Source organism: Calidris pugnax, unplaced genomic scaffold (genome assembly GCF_001431845.1).
Source record: "Calidris pugnax isolate Ruff unplaced genomic scaffold, ASM143184v1 scaffold326, whole genome shotgun sequence".
Classification (NCBI taxonomy): domain Eukaryota; kingdom Metazoa; phylum Chordata; class Aves; order Charadriiformes; family Scolopacidae; genus Calidris; species Calidris pugnax.
This window is the reverse complement of record NW_015091265.1, coordinates 698450-718838: the sequence shown is the minus strand read 5'-3', so window position 1 is coordinate 718838 and position 20389 is coordinate 698450. Positions and strand designations below refer to the sequence as shown.

Genomic DNA, 20389 nt, shown 5'->3' with positions numbered 1-20389 from the left:
TCGATAACACAGAATAATTAAGACCAAAAGCTTAGTTTGATTCCAGTCAGACGCATCTTTACTCATTTCTTCCCCTAAAGTAATAAAAGCCTCTCAAATATATTGTGTGGTTCAGCTGACCACGAATGCAGCTGGTCTACTTGAGACGAGCCATCTGCTTGTCTAAGTCCCCTCAGTAGCCTACATTGACCAGGAAAAAGCATGGAAAGCATCAGTGAAAGCACCTGGGTAACACCAGAACAACCTTCAATGGAGCTGGCTTTATCAGCAATAGCTGTATTTTTGCATAATGAGAGAAGTGTAACACAAGTTATGACACCACAAATTGAACTACAGCCTTAGCACAGGCCACAGTACGAATTTAGGAGGCAGTTCAAAGAGCGTGTGGACATTTGAACTCGTTGTTGTGGTCCAGGAGTGGTTTTAGTTACCTGGGGTGGGGGGGGGGAGGGCAATGTTTGTTAAAATGTGGATTCCTCTTTTTTCAGTACTCCCCTAGCATGACAATGAGTGTGTGATCCGTTAACAAGTCTCGCCATGAAGACCACAGTGAGTTGGCCCTCTTCAGAGAGCTACTGCAGAAGAAAATTATTCGTCCCAGTGTACAGTTTAACAAAAGGATCTCAGACACAATCAGACCCACCTTTTCTTTCTTTTATTTTTTTTTTTATTTCTACCATCTCCCCCGTTTTGTCAAGACAGTGGGTCCCAAACATGATTGAGGCAACTGTAAAAAAGTGGCGTAACAGAACTGCCCAAGATGGAACTGCAAACAATTATCTGTGTATGTACACGTGTGGGTTCAAGTATATGTATGTGTGTGTGACACAGAAATACACACATACATATACAGACCCACGAGACATTGTAAAATATTCTCACATGACATCTTAAGTAGAAATGAGAAGTAGGGACTTTTATTCCATCTTTTTTTTTTTTTTCCCACGTTTACATTTTAATTATTAAAATTTACTTTCCCTCTCCCCTCCTGAACTGTTTTACGTTGCATATATCACTGCTTTATAAGTTATTTTTTAAGGTGAACTCAAATGATAAATTCTTCTTATTTTGTAGATGTCTGCCATTATGGTTAGGAATAAAATTGCTTACAGGAGCTTTCATTAACTTGTGTTTGATAGCAGTTACCCTGTGAATCACAAACTGTACTGTCTCAAGAAATAGAAGAAAGCTCATCTTAATTTTTTGGAGAAATTTAATAATTTTCACCTAGTTTGGTGATTTTTTTTTTTATACTTTGCCTTTAAAAAAAGAAGCACTGAAGGTTATTTTTCTTCTTTAATTGAAGCCTAATATCTGCAATATCTATTTTAAATGGAAGCCTGAATTTGATACAAGCTTCTCAGTTTATATAGAGTACTATAAGGTTACTGTAAGTGAGCTCCAATTGCTATAGAATCTAGCAATAAAGTGTCAGGGCTTCTTCTCCCCTTGGAAATAAGTTTTCCATTTAGCATGATCTTCTGTAGGGGAGGTAGTTAGTGGAAATACAGTAGCGTCCTTATCACCGGAACCTTTTCTAACAATTTACTATTATGTTTTCCATTTTCAGTGATTCTCAACCAAATTGTAACAATCCATGGTCCTAATTACAAACACTATTTCTCAAGCCCGTTCAGAAAATCAGGTCACCCTGCTAATAGGGTGTGTATTTTTCACCACTTCTGCCAGAATTAATTGCCCCTAAAACTTACTAGTAAGCAGTCTCTATTTTTATTTTTTTTTGAGCCAAAATGATGGAGTAAACTTTTTATGACTACTAGCCTTGTGAGGGTGTTAACCTTTTGCCACGAACAGAAGAGGAACAAAGGTCTGGGCCACTTTTTCAGGAGGTCAGCCTAATAGATGTGAAAGCTGGGGACAGAAGGGAGGAAAGGCATATGGTCTTAAAATAAATGCTTCTGGAGCCAGTCCCATGTCACTTCAGGCAAAGCTCTGAAACCAAGATTATGGTACATTTAGTTCCAAATGACTTCCAGCTCCCCCACAAAAACAAAAGTTTTCAGTTGCGTAGTGATCAAAATTGATTGATGATCAGCAATGCAGGCACAGAGTGGCTGGACAAAAATTCATGCCACAGGCAAAAAAGGAAAGTCGTCTCCTTGGACTTTGCACAAGAAGAGCCACTTACACAGGAGGAGCAGTTCTGAGACATGCTGCGTCCATGAAGTCTTGCAAGGAGACTTTTTCATGAACTTGAGATAAAGAAGCATATGTAATGGGCTCTTTGTGATGATAGTCGCACATGACAGGATGTGTAAGGAACATTACAATCTCTTAACTCATTTTTATTTACATATATCTTATATATATAGTATATATGATATATGAAAATAAAAAAACATAACCCTTTTTACTCTCTGGTTAGGGCTATTAGAAGATTAAACTCTTAGAGGCTTAAAATTAGGGTAAAATATCAAAATTTTGGTAGTATTACATTTGAGGAGTAATAACTACTTTGATTAGTTGTAAACATAAACTAAATAGTCATTATGTGGTTTTCTGGACTTCTCTCCCAGTGATGATGAAAGGTGCATTCAGTTGCTTGTCTTTGGAAAACACTTTGTTGCTATCTCAAAAGACCACAGAAGGCCCTACCATTGATTTGAGCTAGAAAAACACAAAATCAGATCTAATTTCCTAAGACCCTTTGCTGTTGCCACTAATAGCACTGTTTGTAGTGGCCTTGTCCCCAGCACCCCCCCAGCTTGTCCCATAAGCACTGCAGAGTCCAGACGTCCTCGCAGCCTGCATTTGACATCTGTATTGTCTTTGGTGGCCTTCGAACAGCTTTAGGACTCTTTTTTTGCCCATTTTCAGTCAGCTGTGTCAGTGCTGCTGGGCTGAGGTAGGTGGGTATGTCTGCACTGTGCATCAAGTGCCACAGCCCATTCACGTAGCAGGTAGGTGTGCCCTAGAGTGAGCCCTTCAGCAGTTGAGAGCACCTGGGGTCTGTTGTGTGTCTCCAGGGGACCCCAGTGCTGTCCCAAGCCAAGCTGGGGCTCCTGCAGGCGAGCAGTGTGTCCAATGAGCACAGGACAGCTGGCCCTGGTGGCATCACTGAGGGCTTTCTTACAGGATAGAGTACATGCCATCACTGAAGCTGTGTTCTGTGGCAAAATTAAGCAGAACCAGGGCTTACTACTAATCAGAGACTTGATTTATTTTATTTTTTCCTGAATTTGGCATTATCTGCAATATTTTAAGCTTATAGGCACCTGCTAAGGATGAAAGTCTGACCATTAAATTAAACCTGCACAAAAGAAACCCCTTAAATGGAACTGCCAACACGTATTGGATGTCATTATCAAAATATGTTATACTGACTTACATACAAGAACATAACATCCTTTCAGGCACACGAGTTTTCTTCTGTAGTTCTTTCGAACTCCCTTCCATACTGCTGCGGGCATATCTTTGTTTCCCCTTTCCATTTCTTCTCCAAAACATTTCTGTCAAATTAAAGAATAGTCACATTGATCCTGGAGCATTAATCTCAGTAAATACATTCCTGGCTTCAAGAGGAGCAGGGTCAGGCCCTGCTTTTTCATACTGACACTGCACCTTACTGTGCATGGCCAGCACCTCTCATACCTGCGTAGCCCCACAGGCTGGCAGAATAAAAGAGGTGCAAGCTTGCAAAATCCTAGATTTGGGAGATCTACCTGAATACTCAGTGCGTATCTTATTGTTAAAATTTTAATCAGATGTAAAGAAGCCTGACCAGCTTGCGTTCTGTAGGGAAGGCTTATATCCCTTTGGTTACACACCTGAGTAAAGTTACTTACACATGGATTGGTAAAATCAGGTGATAACCATCCATAGGTTCTGCAGCTGAACCATTAGAAAACAGTTAGATTAGAAAACAATCTTACCTGCTAAATGCTCAACTTATAAATTATAAGTACACCTTTGTTGGTTTTTTTAAATATGCATAGAGCTTTTTGCTTGTTCATTTGTTTTCTTTCTTTTGCTTATAAATCCTTGTAGGATTTTTATCATATCTAGAGTATTAATGTGGAAAGAGAGCCTACTTCCAAGCACTGACTTTTTACTCCTGCTTATGTTTCTAATGCACTAGATATCAATGTGTAATGTAACTGCTGTTTATATCTGTCCTTATGCAACAGCATTATTGATAATGTCAGAAATTGTCCAGCTTTGGGAGTAATTTTATTTTAAGTGGTGCAGGATAGTTTTTCCACACTGGGTTTTTAGATAGATTTCTCTCTTTAATATAAAAATAAATAGATCATGATTCTGTGAAAGGGTCTTTCAGGCAAGATTAAAGCACAGCTTTTTAAAAACAGAAGCGATGAACTCTTAAGAGCAGCAGAAATAGGGGGTAATGGATGTCTCATACTGTAAGAACCCCGGCAAATAGTCTGGCCTTGTAGATACTTGGATTCACTTGTGAATTTCACAGTGAAACCAGTATTTTACCTGCTGCGTAAACCCATTAAGAGGAGTACTCATACCCAGATTTTATCTCCATGTCTAAGTCTTGTACAGGCAAGAACAGGGTTTAGGGCAAGGAAGAAGCTCCGTGAGTCACAAGTAAAGCATGTGGCCTGACATGTGCATTTAAAAAAAACAACAACAACCCTGGATATTTGCATGTATGGGGTGCGTTATTTTCTTAATTGCCTGAGCATGAGGAAGAGCTGCCATTGCACTCTGTGCTCCCCCCTTGCAGTGTGTGGAGTGAGTTTGGTCTATGGACAATACGTGGCCGTAGCCTTGGGTCGAGTCTTTGACACACCATACACTGCCCGGTGAAGTACACGTGCCTCCACTCGACTCAGAGGCACCTCAGATCAGAGAGTCACCCACCAGCCTGTGGCTGAGGCCACGTTTGCCATTTTTGATGTGGAAGCTTTCTGGTTGCAGAGTCCAGACCACCAGTGGGTCACGTATTCAGCTTCCAGACTTCCCCTTTTGACTTCGCAAAGTATGATATTAAAAGTCCCCCGCCATGTCCAGCTGCTGCTTGCCCTTACAATGGGAAAGTGCAGTGAGAAATACGTAAGCTAATTATTTTAAATAATTCAAATTAGGAAGAATTTAATAGAATTCTTGCTTCTTTATGGATAGCGATTCATGTGGCAGAAGGACAGCTTCTTGAACTGGCTAAAAATCATTTGAATTTTCCCCTGTTCTGTGGCTAGCAAATGAAATATACTGCATGTAAAGATGATTTGGAATTAGATGAGTAATTTAATGAGGGACCAGCTGTTACAATATTCAGTGTTGAACATTTTGCTCTTTTTTTTTTTCCTCTTTACCAGTCAAAATGAAGTTTCAGCTGATACATGTTACACCAATTTTCATTTCTCAGATCAGTTAATTATTTTTAAGTGTTATCTCCTATTCCTAGTCAGTTCTTATTCTTTGTTCTTGTGGTGTTAAGGACTGGATTCTTCAAGATTTGACCCTACACATTTGCATTTGGAGAATGTAAACTAGAGCTTAACAATGTTAAAAAAAAAAAAAAATCAGTGCAGGTAAATTTTTTTTTTTTTAATTGACTGTAAGTGATGATATAATCATGGCTCCTGCCCCAAACACACATGGGTTTGGTTAGGCCCTAAAGATGAGAATCCTGACAAAGCACATCTTTCAAATAAAAAACAAAAAACTCAACAGTGACAGTTCATTTCTCTTTGAACTGATCACACTAAGGATCTAATTCAGGATTTAATGATACAAAACCACTATAAAAATTCAGTACACTCAGAGATAAATGAGTTAGTTAGATTTAAATTTTAGTGTGTGCAGCTTCCTCTACTTCCCAGACATTATTGGATCAGTCCTATAATCTGCTACTCACTCCAGTTGTCCAGCTTAAACTTTGATGAAACCACTCACATAAAGTCTTTTTTGGTAGGATTTCACCCTGATCTGGATGAAAAATATAATCTGAGATGTGTCATTATTTGGCAGATGTATAAACTGAGTAAATAGAGCAAAATACAGAGGCTTTGTTGAAATTACCAAAATGATGATTCAACCTGAAAAACAAGAAAAAAAGTCCTTATCTAAAATACTGCGTTGAGTGCATGCTTGCAAATTGTCTGCCAGTGCTGTTATCCTGAAAACAACTTACAGTAACAAATATAGAGAAAATAAATGGATCATATACTCAGCACACTAAAACTCTGATCTTGCAAACGCATTCACATTTGTTTGAAATAAAACCTGCCCATAGTTAATGTTAAACAGACTTAAGAATACACGTAGTATCCTTCACAAAAGTGGGACTGCTAATATTCTAAAACCATGCTTCAGCATGGACAGTCCAGAAGCTCAAATTTTATCTGCCCTTAATGGGCATAATTTTAAAGATTTTACCAATTCAGGAGCATGTTTATGTATCAATAATACTGATACACAGAACCGATATGGCTTTCTTCTGTTTCTTATTTTACTAGAGCATTGTTCACTACTACATGAGCTATTTTTGTGAACTTGTCCTTCCATCTTGTTTTCAATTCTGCAGCCATTGTTTCCCTCGACATAGCTAACAGCTTTGCAATTTTAGTCCAAACTTCTGTTTGGTCACTATTCTTCATTTAAACTTAAAATGTTTAAGAAAGCCTCTCATGTAATGGGAAAACTTGCCATAAAAATGTATAAAAGTTTTTCTTGGGTACCTGTTTTCACATTTAATAAACATACAATTTTCAATTATAATTTGAATTGGTCACTTTCTAGCCACTATTTAATTTCAATGTGCAAAAGAAATTGAGAAAACAAATTACCTTTTTTTTTTTTTTAATTTATTTGAATTCAGCATCATAAATATTTGCTGAAATACATGGTTTTGGAGAAATCGGATCAAAACGAGACTTACTACCTAGTTGCTCTGAATAATACACCTGGACTTTATGTTCAAAGCTCCTTCCACACCCCTGAAAGTGGATTGCCTAACACCCAATACGTATGACTTTTTAAGAGCCTAAATAGTTGTTTTCATTTGTCTATTCCGTGTTTTCACTGTATCTCATGGGTGATTCAGGGGTGCCCCCTTAGTTGTGCAGGCTTCTGTGGTTGTATCTCTCAGAAGAGTAACCGAGTGGTCAAGCAGGCTTGTTCACAGGGTCTGGTAATTAAGGACTGGATAATTATCCACCAGATGCGCGCAGCTGTGCGCTCAGAAACAAGGTGTTCGTACGCTACCTCGCTGTTCTCTTGAGAACTTGTACAATTCTTCGTGCAGTGACGTCTGGGGCTCCCTTAAGATCTTACGATGCCGAGACAAGAAGTTTTAATTGAGCCAAGAGAAAATTCTGGCAGTTTAGCACCAGTTTTCATAGAGAATCAGCACAAAACATGGGGATTTTGAAAGGTGATGCATTTTCTCTGTACCCTGGGTGTACTAGGTGTACCATACAATTCATAAGTTTGGTCTGTTATGGAGATATATACAATTCCTCAGATTAGGGGGGAATTAAAACAATAACCATGACCAAACCTATGTTTGTTCCTATAGAGTAAAATCATCACTAATCACTTTTGATATGAAGATTTATTGCCATGGAACAACTGCTCCTATCCTTGAGGAGCCAAATTATCAACTGGATGAACTGGATATTTGTAGTCTTTATTTCTGTTGTTTAATCTTCATGTTTTCTTCTCTCTCATTTGGATTTTCCCATTAAATGTACCATGCCAGATCTTTGCACAAAAGTAACGAACAATTTGCCCAATAAACATCATCCAGAAAGTTGTTCACATCTGTAACTAGAGCCCTGCTCACGGGGCGTTTATTTCTTTAGAGACATTGAGCCTAACAACAGATAGGGAGTGGCAGTGCAATATCCCGAGAGCCGGCACTGCTCAGGATTAGGAAAGTGAGCATCCCACAGGCTCAGGCGTTAGACGAGATGATTTCTAGCAATGACATCAAATGGCTTGAGACAAAAGCTGGTATTTTGCCGGTGCAGATTGGAGGAATGTGAAATCCAAATAGAGCATGTCGAATTGGGGTAGAAATTGACCGCAAGCTGTAATCTGGCAGGAGAGTTTGAGAAGTGTGATGCTGACACCGAGGTCGCTGGCAGCCCGAGCGGCGGCTGGGACTCAGTAGCTGCTCTCTTTTCCAAGCAGAGGGGTGTCCTGCAGAGCCTGTGGCCCCCCAGCAGAGAGGTTGGGTGTCCCCAGAGGTGGGACAGGGGCTGCCGTAGCCACCGGCCTCACCTCCTGTCACCCATCAGCAAAGTGCAGGTGCCCCTCCAGCACGTGTCAGAGCCCTTCTCCGAGGGGAGCACAGAGCGTGCCCAGCAGTTCAGTGGGAAAGAAGAAAAGCAGTGTTTGCTAAATTGTCGTCTGTAAACGTGATGTTCAAAAGCAGGTATAAACCGTTCCCCAGTCTTATTTTTCATTTTTTTTTCGGATTAACTCCTAGTTTTGATTTGATTTACATTTACATTAATGGTTAAGGAAGGGAAGTCAGGTTCCTAAACTAGGGCTGAAATACAGTCATGGAAGAGTGGCACGAGTAAAGTGGAAGCTGGAGCTTTCTGTTAGTTGAGAATCAAGTACTTTTTTCTTTTTTTTTTTTCAGGACAAAAATCATCCTTATAATAAACTTTTTTAGCCTTGTAGTGGCTATTTGAGAAGTGTGAATCAAAATGCTTAGATGCCAATTTTGAGGGCTTTTTTTTGTGGCAAGTATCCCCTTGCAAAAAAAAAAAAAAAAATTAAAAAAAAAGTTGCAGTGCATCTATTTTGTGCATGTTTGCCTAAAACCACAAAAATAAATCAATTGTTTTATGGATTGCTGTACATGCATCTGGCAAACACTTGTTTCTGGTGGGGAGAGGAGGAAGACTTGATAGCTGGTGGGTTAGCATATTTATGTGAATTACTTAAAGCATTGGTAAACTATTGTCAACTGTGTTCACATTGCACAAGATACTCTGTGTAGTCTACTGCTGGCATTATAACCTCGGTGATCCATGCATATTCTGTAAATTCCTGTAGGTTTTGTGACAAGAAACCTTGTCACCATTGCTTACTACTGTAAATTATTGTTTTGAAGCAAGAGGTGGCTTTTGATTGTACAGCCATGTGTATTATATACTACAACAGTACTTGTTCTGTCATCAAAACTTGCTGTTCACATATAGTTAAAGCTTTGTTAAGCACGCTTAGTGGTTTCAGAATGTATTTCAAACAGCAGATATATAAAGCCATTTACAGGAATATTAAATCAAATGTAACGTTAAGATAATTCAACCTAGTTCATACCGTTTCTGAGAGCTTGGGGTTGGATGTGAGCAGACGACAGGCAGCTGCAGGTCAGCCTGGTGGGTGACTCGGTGCCCAGTTATGCCGCGTGTGCTTCCCAGCCGCCCGCCCGCCGGAGGAGTCAGACCCTGCGCAGGAGACAGGAGGGAAAATCTAAGTCTCTCCTCTCGGGAAGGTTTTCTCCTCTTGCAGTTCCCCCGGCCAAGGCACCTACGGGACCTCAGCAGACTGTCACAGAGATCCGCCAGCCTACAGGCTTCCCTGCTCTGAGCGAGCAAAGACATACTGGCTTCTCCTCTGGTGTCTCCTTTATTATTTTTTTTGTTTGTTTTCCTCCCAAAAAAACTTCTGCTTTGGTGCCAGGACAGAAACCTGTCTCTAAGGGTATGCAGAGGGTAAGAAAGCACTTGCCTCCGTGTTGTGTCCTCACCCCCAGCTACCGCAGGCTTTACGTGAGGCAGTGCTTTAAGGAGCATTTAATGATTTGTCTGTTACCAAGATAGAAAAATAATCTGAATTCTTGAACTCTAGATTCTTTTTTATTAGTATTTTATGATATACAACAAAGACCTGAAAATGTATATGTATTCTTTGCTGGTTTCTGACATAAGAAATTCAAATCCTGTCTAGACTGAAAGACAATGATAGGAAAAGTGAAAAAGCTGCTAAAGTTGAAGGGGATTCTTACTTGTATTATTTTAAGTTCTGTGTTTTATTTGTTTTTATTGCTAGTTAAATGACGAGGTTAACCTTTTGAATAAAGGCAGTCTTTCTTAATGACTTTGCACCTTCACCCTTTCATGTAAGACTTTTGAGTACTTGCAATAAATGTTACACTTTCAAGCCAATCTGTAGATAAATTCCCTATATTTCTAAGGTGAAAAAATGTTTCTACAGCCCTTTACAGAGAAAAACAGGGCAATCCCAATCCCATAATCCCAAGTATTTGCAGGCCACATTTAAACAACTAGGCAGGTATATTTTAGACGAAGAATTACTTTCAACATCATAAATGAAACTAACGTTGAAACTCCAGTCTCTGGAAGTAAAGAAAACCTCGGTAGTTTTCCAAACCAGCAAGATATAAAATTTGTCAATGTAAATACTAATGTAGAAAATACATGCAAGACTTGATACTGCTTCTGACCTTAAGCATTCATATTGATAATATTGGGGATCTTACATATTTCACATATTTCAGAACAGCTGTATTTCTCCTCAGCATGTGCTTCATCTTCATTACCAACAGCTACCACAGAGAGCCCATCCATGCTATTCTGAAAGAGGCTGACAGCATGGCAAGCAAAATTCCCACCACGACTGGTGTGCTGGTTGTGTTAGGACAAGAAATCACTGCAAACTTCCCCAGACCTCGTGTGCAACTTTGGTTACAGCTGCCACTGGGCTGGTTTCAGAGGAGCAGCAGCCTGTGGTGATGAGCACGCTGCCTGACAGTGTGATCCCCTTCCAAAGGGTTTAGGGTCTGGCTTTGGGGGATGTCACTATATCTCAGCTGCAGCCCTTGGAAGGAGCTGTACCACTGACACATCTTTATTTGAAGCCCTTAGACTGTGTCAGACCTCCCCCCGAAGGCTCCTTCATTCACAAGCCTTTCCAAAATACGCAGCTGTTTCCCACAGCTGTCAAAAGTGCTGAGAGGTTCAAGCGGTGCTGCTCCTGTTGTACCAAAATACAGCCCTGGGTGCGTTTGTGTATTGAGGGAGCCTCCCTCAGAGAGTGCCCCCGACAGCCAGTGCTGCACAGCTCCGGGAATCCTGTGTCCGGAGAAGCCACCTTGTCCAAGGACCAAACAAGGGCACAAAATCAAGCCTCGCTGTTTTATCTTTTAAAAGTTCCTTGCGAGAGTGGGGAGCTGCAAAGAGATGGATTGTGTGGGTCACACATGAACCACAAAGCCTGGGTCGGAGCCTTGGACAAGGCTCTTTACAGACCCTGTTTTGTAATGGCAGTTCTGTCCCACCACATCAGACTCCCTTCTGCTCCACGCTGGGCCCCGACTCATCCTAACCTCATGTCAGCTGCCTGGAAATACCAGCCTAGGTCTCTCCTGCGAGTCAGAGGAGGGACCCAAGAGGAGGTGTCCCTGGAAGATCGTACTATGGCATCAATTGCCCTCTCTGTGGATGAATCCTGCAGGCTCGTAAGGGCCTACACTTGGGTGGAATGAATCCAAGGGTTTATATTTAGCTTCACATCCCTGTCGCAAAGGCGTGTTTATTTGAGCTTGGTACAGCCAAGAATTAATGCAGCTCCTAAAAACCTGCAACTGTGTGGCTGCCAGACAAGTTTCTGAATCCTTCAATCTCAAACATGGGATTTCTGCCCCAGTTTGCTATTTTCTCCATCTTTAATTCCTCTTTTATGAGCAGGTGTAAATTGAATGCACTTGTTTGAACAATTCTAGAAGGTTCACACATCTGCCTAGAAATCCTCACCTTTATTTGTTGAGAGGGCTCTCACACTTTGCCTGCACAGATTCATTCATTGAAAGGAAGACATGAAGAAACCATTGCATAGATGAATCAACACCAGCAACAGCATATGCTGCTTTTGATATCAGCTGTGAGGCTGTAACTGAGATATTAATCTTCATACTTTCTGGGGATAGCTAAAGATTCCTTTCCTTAGAGCTTTTAAGAAATAAATCTAGGAGCTCCTAATTTAGGATTGTGAGAATGTAGGTAGTAATGGCAGTTTATGAGGTGGGGTTTTTGTAAACTTTGGGTAAATGTTTATGTTTTCACATGGTAGTTTGGAGATGAGGAAAGTACCCAGTTTCAGACAGACCTGATCTTTGCAAGACAGTGTTACTGTGGATTAGCAAAGCCCATTTATTGCAGGTTCCACCTCAGCCTTGCACCATACAGCTACCTTACTGTAGTTCAACTTGGTACCTTTCTTCATGAACTGCCACTACAAAATCACCACAGCAGTTGTTGCGAGCTGAGGAACAGCTGAAGTTTAAAAATGCGAATGTTGTAACTTGCACCTTTTCACCTTCATGAAGTGTCCACATGCTCACAGCTGGGCCTGAGACAGCAGCTGCCTCCAAAGTTGCCAACACAAAAGTGGGTGTAATTTTTTTTGTGAGTTCAATAGGAGCGGTATTGATGCACTTGCTTTATTTTTCAAGTTGTGAGTCATTCAGTGTTGAAAATTATATGCATCTTGTGTAGCTATGAATAGAAAAATTGAGAATTGTTTTTTATGATATGCTAGTACAATCCCTGCTCTGCTGTTCAATATTTTGAGTGCCGAATTTAACCAAAATGTTATCTTCATGAATTATCTTAGCCTCATCTCTGCATGAAAATGGGGATGAATTTCCAGTTAGTGTTCCTGGGTTCTCAGTGGATTCTGGGCCGAAGGGAAAACAGTTGCAGTGGGAAAAATTGCTGTGGCAGCCACTTACCAACAACTTTTCAGATGCGTAAATCCATTCTGTCTGTCGTCTGACACTCTCGGTGGATCACCATGTTCTTGAATATCTCGATGGGCTTTGTCAGCCAACGGAGGAAAGGTGGACAAGCTCACCACCCAGGAAAGGTAGAAATGTAGCAAGTGAAGAGCTATCTTCTCCAGCAGTCATTTATTTTTAGTGCTTGTCTTTCCATTAACATTTGTATCTTCAGTTATTATTTTACCATTCAGTATCTTGAGGTGGTTTGAGCAAAAATATATGAATAGATATAATTTACGAGAAATATAGGCTTGTATCGTGCCTTTGTAATTCTCTTCAGCTTCAGTATCTATAAGCTACAAGCAGACATTCTTCCCTCCTTTGAGGTGTTCTTTACTACATAGTAGCTGATGGCTTCATTAATACTGGCTATTTGAGTCTTCTGAGGCTAACGTTTATGTTTTCCCGGGTGAAAATGCCATAGTATTCTCATCAGACATAAGCACAATGACATATCACTGTAGTGCATGCTGTCTCTTAGCTTCTCTCTACACGCGCTTGCATGTTGGAAATTTAGAAATGATGCTGTATAAACTGCTACATTGTCGACCCAATACAGCTGGTTTTCTGCATCCCTTTTTAGCTCGAAACTCCCATTGACTTTGGAAGTTGGCGATGGCTTGAAAGGGGGTTTTGGAAGCACAAAGGATGCAGGGAGCAACTCTCCAGTAGTTTACAGGCTGCTGTAAATTCATGTCTTCTCAGCAAGGAAATGTAGCATTTTAGCAGTAACTTCTAGTGAAAACACTGAGCGTGCTTATCACTTAACATTTTAAGAAAAAAAAAAAAAAAGTGTCAGACTGTGTAATTGTATCTATCTCATCTACTTTTGACACGTAACCAGTAATCTTCAGTGAGGTAAGAACCTCGGTTTTATCTACATGTTCATGATGTACCAACCGACGCAGAACTGAAAGGTGAACAGCCATGTTTTAGTATCGCAGCTACACAAGAAACCACAGTTTTTCAAGGGTTTTGATTTTGTTTCTTTAGCTCTAATGCATTTTCACCGCCAAGTATTTTTCTATATAGTTACCTGAGGCTTCCTTTCACCAACCAAAACAGTCTGTAGCCTTCTGCACTGTGAAAGGCAAGCCCTGTGGAGGAACACGGGCTTTGCGCTTGCCCAGCAAATTAGCAGAAAATTTCATCCAAGCCATAAAAGCCTCTTATGTTACTCTGTGTTTATGTAATTAAAGCAATTAGGGATAGGAGCTTCAGGAATAACGAGGTCTCCCTATCCTCCGTTTTACTCTCTGTACTTCATAGGGATTTAGGAGGTTTTTTTGGTTTTGTTTTTGGTTTTTTTTTTCCCGAGGCTCAGCTGTGTCTCTTTAAACCAGCACAGTCTAAGCATCGTGTGAGGTTCAGTTTATGGAGATAGCATTGGAGCGTGAAAGATTTACTTTTGGTAGCAAGGAGAAACGTGTGTCCCTGCAGACACAGACACTTGCAAACAGGTCTGATACCGAGGATAAAAAAAAAAACAAACTAAAAAAAAAAAAATCGAGATGGTACCAGTACATCAGACTCTGTGCTACAGTGGGTTTTTTAGCTTTCATCATTAGTATTTTTATTTTGCAGGAGAGGAGTTGGGGGATCTCAAATACATGGGGAATTTTAGAAGTATATCACTCAACAATCATTTTATAAAGTCTAACTTCAAAATGCACTATGATTTATTACAAAAATATATTTTCTTCTGTTTGCCGACATGGTTGTTCCATTTTGTGATAAGTTGAACTCAGCAGTTAATTTGTTGCACTGCCTAGCTGCATGAATTCATCCAGTGTACGTACGTACCTGTGCAGCATTACTTTGGGTTTTGTATTTGAATTTGCAGTATTGATTATTATTTTTGTATTTTACTTTGCCTCTGTTATTGGAATTGTAGTAAACATAATTTATACATATGATTTTACAACTGTTTTGCAACTGAAAAGTCTTCTTTAAATTGTAAAGTTTTATTGATGGATACTCATTAAAATGGTATAAGAATTATATTAACAATTGTTTTGTGTTTTGATGCTCTCTGTACATAAATATATGTCTATTTATCTGTTTAATGGTGCTTGTGTCTTGCAATTTTGGATACATTTTAGAATAAAGTTTCATTTTACAAGAAGTAATTGTATTTTCAAAAGCTGTGTCAAAAAAAACCCCTTTCTTCCACCAAATAACTAGGATTATGAAAGAAATGTAGGGATCTCTAAAACATTTATAACTTCAGGCAGTAACACATTTGTTTCCAGAATATAGAAATATACAGCCTACAAAGATGCACAGCTATATATTGTAGTTCAACTACTGCAGTAACTGACATCTGTATCTAAAACATGACCAAAAAGATCCATTTTGGAGGCATGTCCTACAGCTGCTGATTCCTCTGGTAAGGGAAGACTAGTGAAGGTGTTAACGATATCATGATTATCACACTAGTCTGTTATTTTCCAAGGAACCATGTAGCTCTCTAGTCGCGCATACATCTGTTTAAATATAGAAGGAATTTTGGTAGGAACCCAAGAACCTATTCTAGATTACAGGCTTCTGTGGAATTTAGGTTCTTCATCGGGCCTCCTTTGCCTCCACCTTGTTCTATGCCATTCCCCAGAGTAAATTCTGACTCGGATGAAAGGCGGGTCTGGAGCAGTCAGGTTGGTGGAGAGGGCAGTGAGCTGCCTGTGTGCTGTATGACTGAACAGTACTTCTTGCTCACTCTAATGGCTTTGCTTTACAGAAGATTTAATCACATCTAATACTGAGCTCATCTTCTATTAATAAAATGCCTTACCTCTTCTGGCACAATTCCCCTACAGGCATTGCACTTTCTTGTTCTTCACAGCACTCACGAGATACAATATTGTGCTGCACAAAGCCTTTTAAGTTACATTGCTTCAATTACAAATGCATGTTATTGGGAGATGATAACCTAGTACCCATTGTTTTTTCTTTGTAAATTTATTTAAAACCATATTGCATCCATCATTGTTTGTTGCTGTTTTTACTATTTCAGTTCAGCAGAAGAAGCCTCAAGCCGTTAAGTGCGAATAATTTATTGACAAGAACTTTTAAAAATGGCATTAGCAAGCAACAGTTCTGAAGGGAAGTAAATTTCTTAGTCGGTTACCCAAAGTTAAAGTTGAGCTCCCCAAAGTCAGTGACTGAGTGGTGTGTTTGGATGCAAGGCATACTCATCTGCCTTTGACCCCTCGTTCCTCTCGCCACAGTGGGCATCAATAAAGAGGAATCTGATGGTTCAATAAAGATGATTCCCTGACACTGCCTTAGCCACCCAGTGTTGGTCCAGCTACCTTCATCTGGTGGTACAGGCTACTGTGCCACAAAAGGTACTTTTCAGCTGGGAAACAATTGGAAAGCACAGATCTCCTCTTTGAACTTGGGCCAGTAACTTAATGGCTCTAATTTTTCAGCTGTGAAAGGAGAACAATAGAATCATAGAATCATAGAATCATAGAATTGCCCAGGCCGGAAGGGACCTCCAAAGGTCATCTAGTCCGACCCCCGCAGTCAGCAGGGACACCCCCAACTAGACTAGGTTGCCCAGGGCCTCGTCGAGCCTCTCCTTGAATATCTCCAGGGATGGGGCCTCAACCACCTCCCTGGGCAACCTGTTCCAGTGCTCCACCACCCTCACAGTAAAGAACCCCCTTCTAATCTCCAATCTAAATCTGTTCCCCTCCAGCTTGAAGCCATTAATACTGACCTTGCAGGTATTTTCTGAGGAAAAACACAATGAAGGCTGTTAAATACTCAAGTTACTCCAATGGAGACCACGTAAGAAGCTAAAGGAGCATAAGGGACTGCAGAGAAAGGAGCTGCTGAAGCCAGCTGGAAGACAGGGTTAGAGTATGTTACTGCAGGAGGCAGGGCTCAAGCAGAGGAGCTGGGGGGCAGGAGAAACACAGTTTACAAAAGCAGAGGCTTGTTTGGGAAAAGGCATTTTAGACTGTGAGTTCCCTCACCTCGCTCTCCAGGTGTGTCTGCCAAGTGTTCACAGCAGAGGAAGCCATGTGAATTGCTCGTGTGTATCCTGGGTGGCCATTCCTGTTCTGGAAGGGCAGGTCATACTTCTGACAAGACATATTTTGAATTACATCCTTTCCTTAGAAATCAAGAGGTACATATAGCTCTGAGGTGTGTTCTTCAAATACCAGCCTGCCCTTACCCCAACAGAAACATGGGAGGTTACGTTTTCTGTTTCTCTGAAACTCCCCATGCAGCCTAAGAGAGGTCTGCTGACCACTCTCCCCAAGTGTGTTCTTCTCCACACACTTCACAAAGTTTTAGATGTGAGCAGATTTCGATTCTACTTTTAGTTCTCTGTGATACTAACAGCTATGTAGCTCCTAATCTCACAGTAGAAAACAGATAATATTATGGGCCAAACACCTGATCACTAAGACTACGCTAAGTACAGGTGAAAGCTACCCACCAAAAAACAACAAATAAGCATTATCTTAGAGAAATCCTGGTCAATGAGCATGACAAGGTAAACTTGAACACAAATTTACAAATTACTGACCTAGGCAGGGAAAATACAAGTGAAATTTTTTAAATAGAAAAAATGTTTAGTTCTGTTTAAAGACTCTTCCTTCTGAAATCTAGGATCCATGGTGTGAGAAGCTGATATTTGAGTTCTTGTCATCTGGATTCAGCGGATAAGAAGTAGAATATACCAGCTGCATATTACTTACAAACCCTGCTCAGGTAGCAAGTGAGCTCTGCCACCGCCACTTCCAAGAGTCTCTTTCCTTTACAGAAGCCAGCCAAAGAAGGAGAGAGAAATCAGTACAAACTTTTTTTTTTTCTGAAGCAACAGAATAGAAATAAATGCAGGGAATAGCACAGCATGCGGATTTGCAGAGCCAATATGCTCTGGAATGTAAGTATCGTGATGGTACAGCCATCCTGTTGCTTGCATAAGAGTGTGTGACACAGAAACAGAGATCTCGCTATAGTGCAATGATAGTAACAGACCACGTGGGAAGAAAATCCCTACTGCACTGAGAAACTCTATTTTGGTGAGGCAGGTCGGTTAAAATTCAAATTTTCCTTGCTGTTACAGGTTTAAGCTGGATCTTTAACAATGTTTAAATGAACAAGCATTCATGGTATAAATTCATTTCTGCATGTTTTTAATAAACACGGGAAGGCTGGCATTGGAATAGCGGGTAAGAAGTTGTAGCTAGGTGATAAAGAGGAAAGGCTGTGAGGAAAGGCTGCAGAAAACAAACAGCCTTCCTGCTCTGTTGAAAATCACGCTGTTTACATTACAAAACAGCACAACAACGAGCTTTGCAGTCTTTTCTTAAAACTATTTAGGGGTTACACGCTCTGCCATGTTCATAGAATCATAAAATCATCTGGGTCGGAAGGGACCTTCAGGGTCATCTAGTCCGACCTCCCCGCAGTCAGCAGGGACACCCCCAACTAGACCAGGTTGCCCAGGGCCTCATTGAGCCTCACCTTGAATATCTCCAGGGATGGGGCCTCAACCACCTCCCTGGGCAACCTGTTCCAGTGCTCCACCACCCTCACAGTAAAGAACTTATTCCTAATGTCTAATCTAAATCTGCTTTTCTCCAGTTCAAAGCCATTACCCCTTGTTCTGTCATTGACAGCCTTTGTAAACAGGCTCTCCCCAGCCTTCCTGTAGGCTCCCTTCAGGTACTGGAAGGCTGCTATTAGGTCTCCCCGGAGCCTTCTCTTCTCCAGGCTGAACAACCCCAGCTCCCTCAGCCTGTCCTCGTAGCAGAGGTGCTCCAACCCCCTGATCATCTTAGTGGCCCTCCTCTGGACCTGCTCCATCAGGTCCATATCCTTCTTATATTGAGGGCTCCAGACCTCCAGGTGAGGTCTCACCAGAGCAAAGTGGCAGAATCACTTTACTGTTGAAGGAACACAGCTGCTCCACTGACCAGCCCTCTCCTACCAGAGGACAAGCCCAGCCTGCCAAGCATCTCCAAGGCTGCCCTCTCCACCTCAGGTCTTCACACTGGGGTTGGCTGGTCCTTCAATAGCAATAAGGCTGTACCCATGGCAGTGGTCAAACCTTGGCCTTCCTGACCCATTCAATAGCGATTGCTCAGCAGCGCTAACAGATTTTCATAGTTTGCAAGAGCAGCAATATCCTGCAGTACCTTACCAGGCCATGTAAGGAGGAGGTTAAGAGGAGAAGACCTCATAGATCGGTTACTAGTTATTAACTGCATGAATACCTGATGAAGGAGGCCCTGGTCACCCAGCTGGGTGTCAAAATGTCCGTACCGGCTGCGGCAGCGCTTCACCGGGCCATGGCACCTCCTGACGGGGCTCTGGAGACGGGAATGTCTCTTCCCTGGGACTATCCCCTGGGTTGACAACGTGGTGACAACACCCGGCTTCAAAAACCCAGAAGGGGCTGCGCTGGTTCTGCAGTGCCGCCGTCCGCACCCCGTCACCCCAATTCCCCTCTGGCGGGCACCCCCTTCCCCTCAGCCCGGCCGCTCCTTCCCGCCTCCCCGGCCCTGCCCCCGCCGGAGGAGGTGATTCCCCCTCAGCCCTGAGCGTTGGGGCGGGCCAGTCCCGCCCCAGCCCCGGTAGGCGGCGGGGAGACCGGGCTGGCCGATAGCGCTGCCTCACCGTGCCCGGGGGTGAAGCCGCGGCGGCCGCTGTGTCCCCTCACCCGCGGCGCCATGGAGCGGCGCGGGGCGGCGGCGGGCGGCGATGTCTGTATGTGCCAGACCGTCTTCCCGGCCCACGCCAACCACCGCGGGGAGCTGAGCGCCGGGCAGCTCCTCAAGTGGATGGACGCCACCGCCTGCCTCGCAGGTAGAGGGGCGGCAGCGGGAAGGGGGCAGCGGGGGCGGCGGGCGGGAGAAGTGTCGCCTCAGGGCAGCGGAGGGTGCCTCTCCCCGCCGCCATTTGCCCCGGGGGCCGCCCTGCGTGTCCCCTCAGAAACGCGCCTTAAACTCATGGGCTGTGTGGGGACAACCTCTCCTTTCCCGACAGCGCAGTGGCCCTGTCCCGGTCTATGCAAGGAAAAGGGAAAATTTTGCCCCTGGGGGGCTGGAATGGGGCTTGGAGGGAAGATTTCGGGCCGGTGGGGGGAGCGTGTGGGATTTGGGGGTTCAGCTTGGGAACAGGCGTCAAGGGGGTGGGAAGGCTTGTGGGGCTGGAGCCCGCTCAAATCCTGTCAAATCTCTGGGGAAGGTGAAGAAGGGGGTGACAGGGGCGGTGAGCATGAGAAGTAAAAAGGAGAGCAGCGGAGGAGAAAAAGAGATGGGGAAAAAAAATACTGGAAGAAAGAAAAGTACTAATTTAAGAATATCGGCACATGGGTGGGAAAAGAAAAAAAAAAAGAAAAAAAACCTCAGCCGCAGATCGAACCAGCGTGCAGAGCGCTCTGTGTCTGCTGTAACTCAGCCTCAAAAACTTCTAAAATCTCCCCAGCTAAGTTGGGGAAGCGAGAGCCGCATGGAAAGCGCTAAGAAAACCCAAGGCGCTGCCATCGCTGCTGTCAGTGAACTCGGTTTCCAAGTACGGCTGCATACATTAGCAGTCCATAATGAGCCTTGTGGAGAATAGCGGGTGTATTTGGGGAACGGGTGTCTGGGGTGGCGTCTCCACGCGAGGACG

General features: G+C 42.4%; 2 protein-coding genes across 6 annotated transcripts in view; both read left to right on the top strand.

Annotated features, from left to right (window-relative positions):
- The window catches only part of SSBP2 (single-stranded DNA binding protein 2), a 156232-nt gene extending 154961 nt beyond the window's left edge, over nt 1-1271 (top strand). Inside the window, exon 18 of the mRNA XM_014960492.1 lies at nt 489-1271. Coding sequence (XP_014815978.1) covers nt 489-518 — 30 coding nt within the window. The 3' untranslated portion in view covers nt 519-1271. The remainder of the gene's footprint in view (nt 1-488) is intronic.
- The window catches only part of ACOT12 (acyl-CoA thioesterase 12), a 52975-nt gene that overhangs the window by 2284 nt on the left and 30302 nt on the right, over nt 1-20389 (top strand). For 2 of the 5 annotated variants that reach the window (XM_014960508.1, XM_014960506.1), the window contains exon 1: nt 19451-19582. The exons of 1 other annotated variant lie outside the window; for it this stretch is intronic. Coding sequence is in view for 1 of the 4 variants with exons in the window: in XM_014960505.1 (XP_014815991.1) it covers nt 19447-19582 (136 nt within the window). In the remaining 3 variants the exon portion in view is untranslated. Of the gene's footprint in view, nt 1-19375; nt 19583-20389 lie in introns of those variants that run through there. 2 more of the 5 variants (XM_014960505.1, XM_014960507.1) reach the window with 2 other exon arrangements.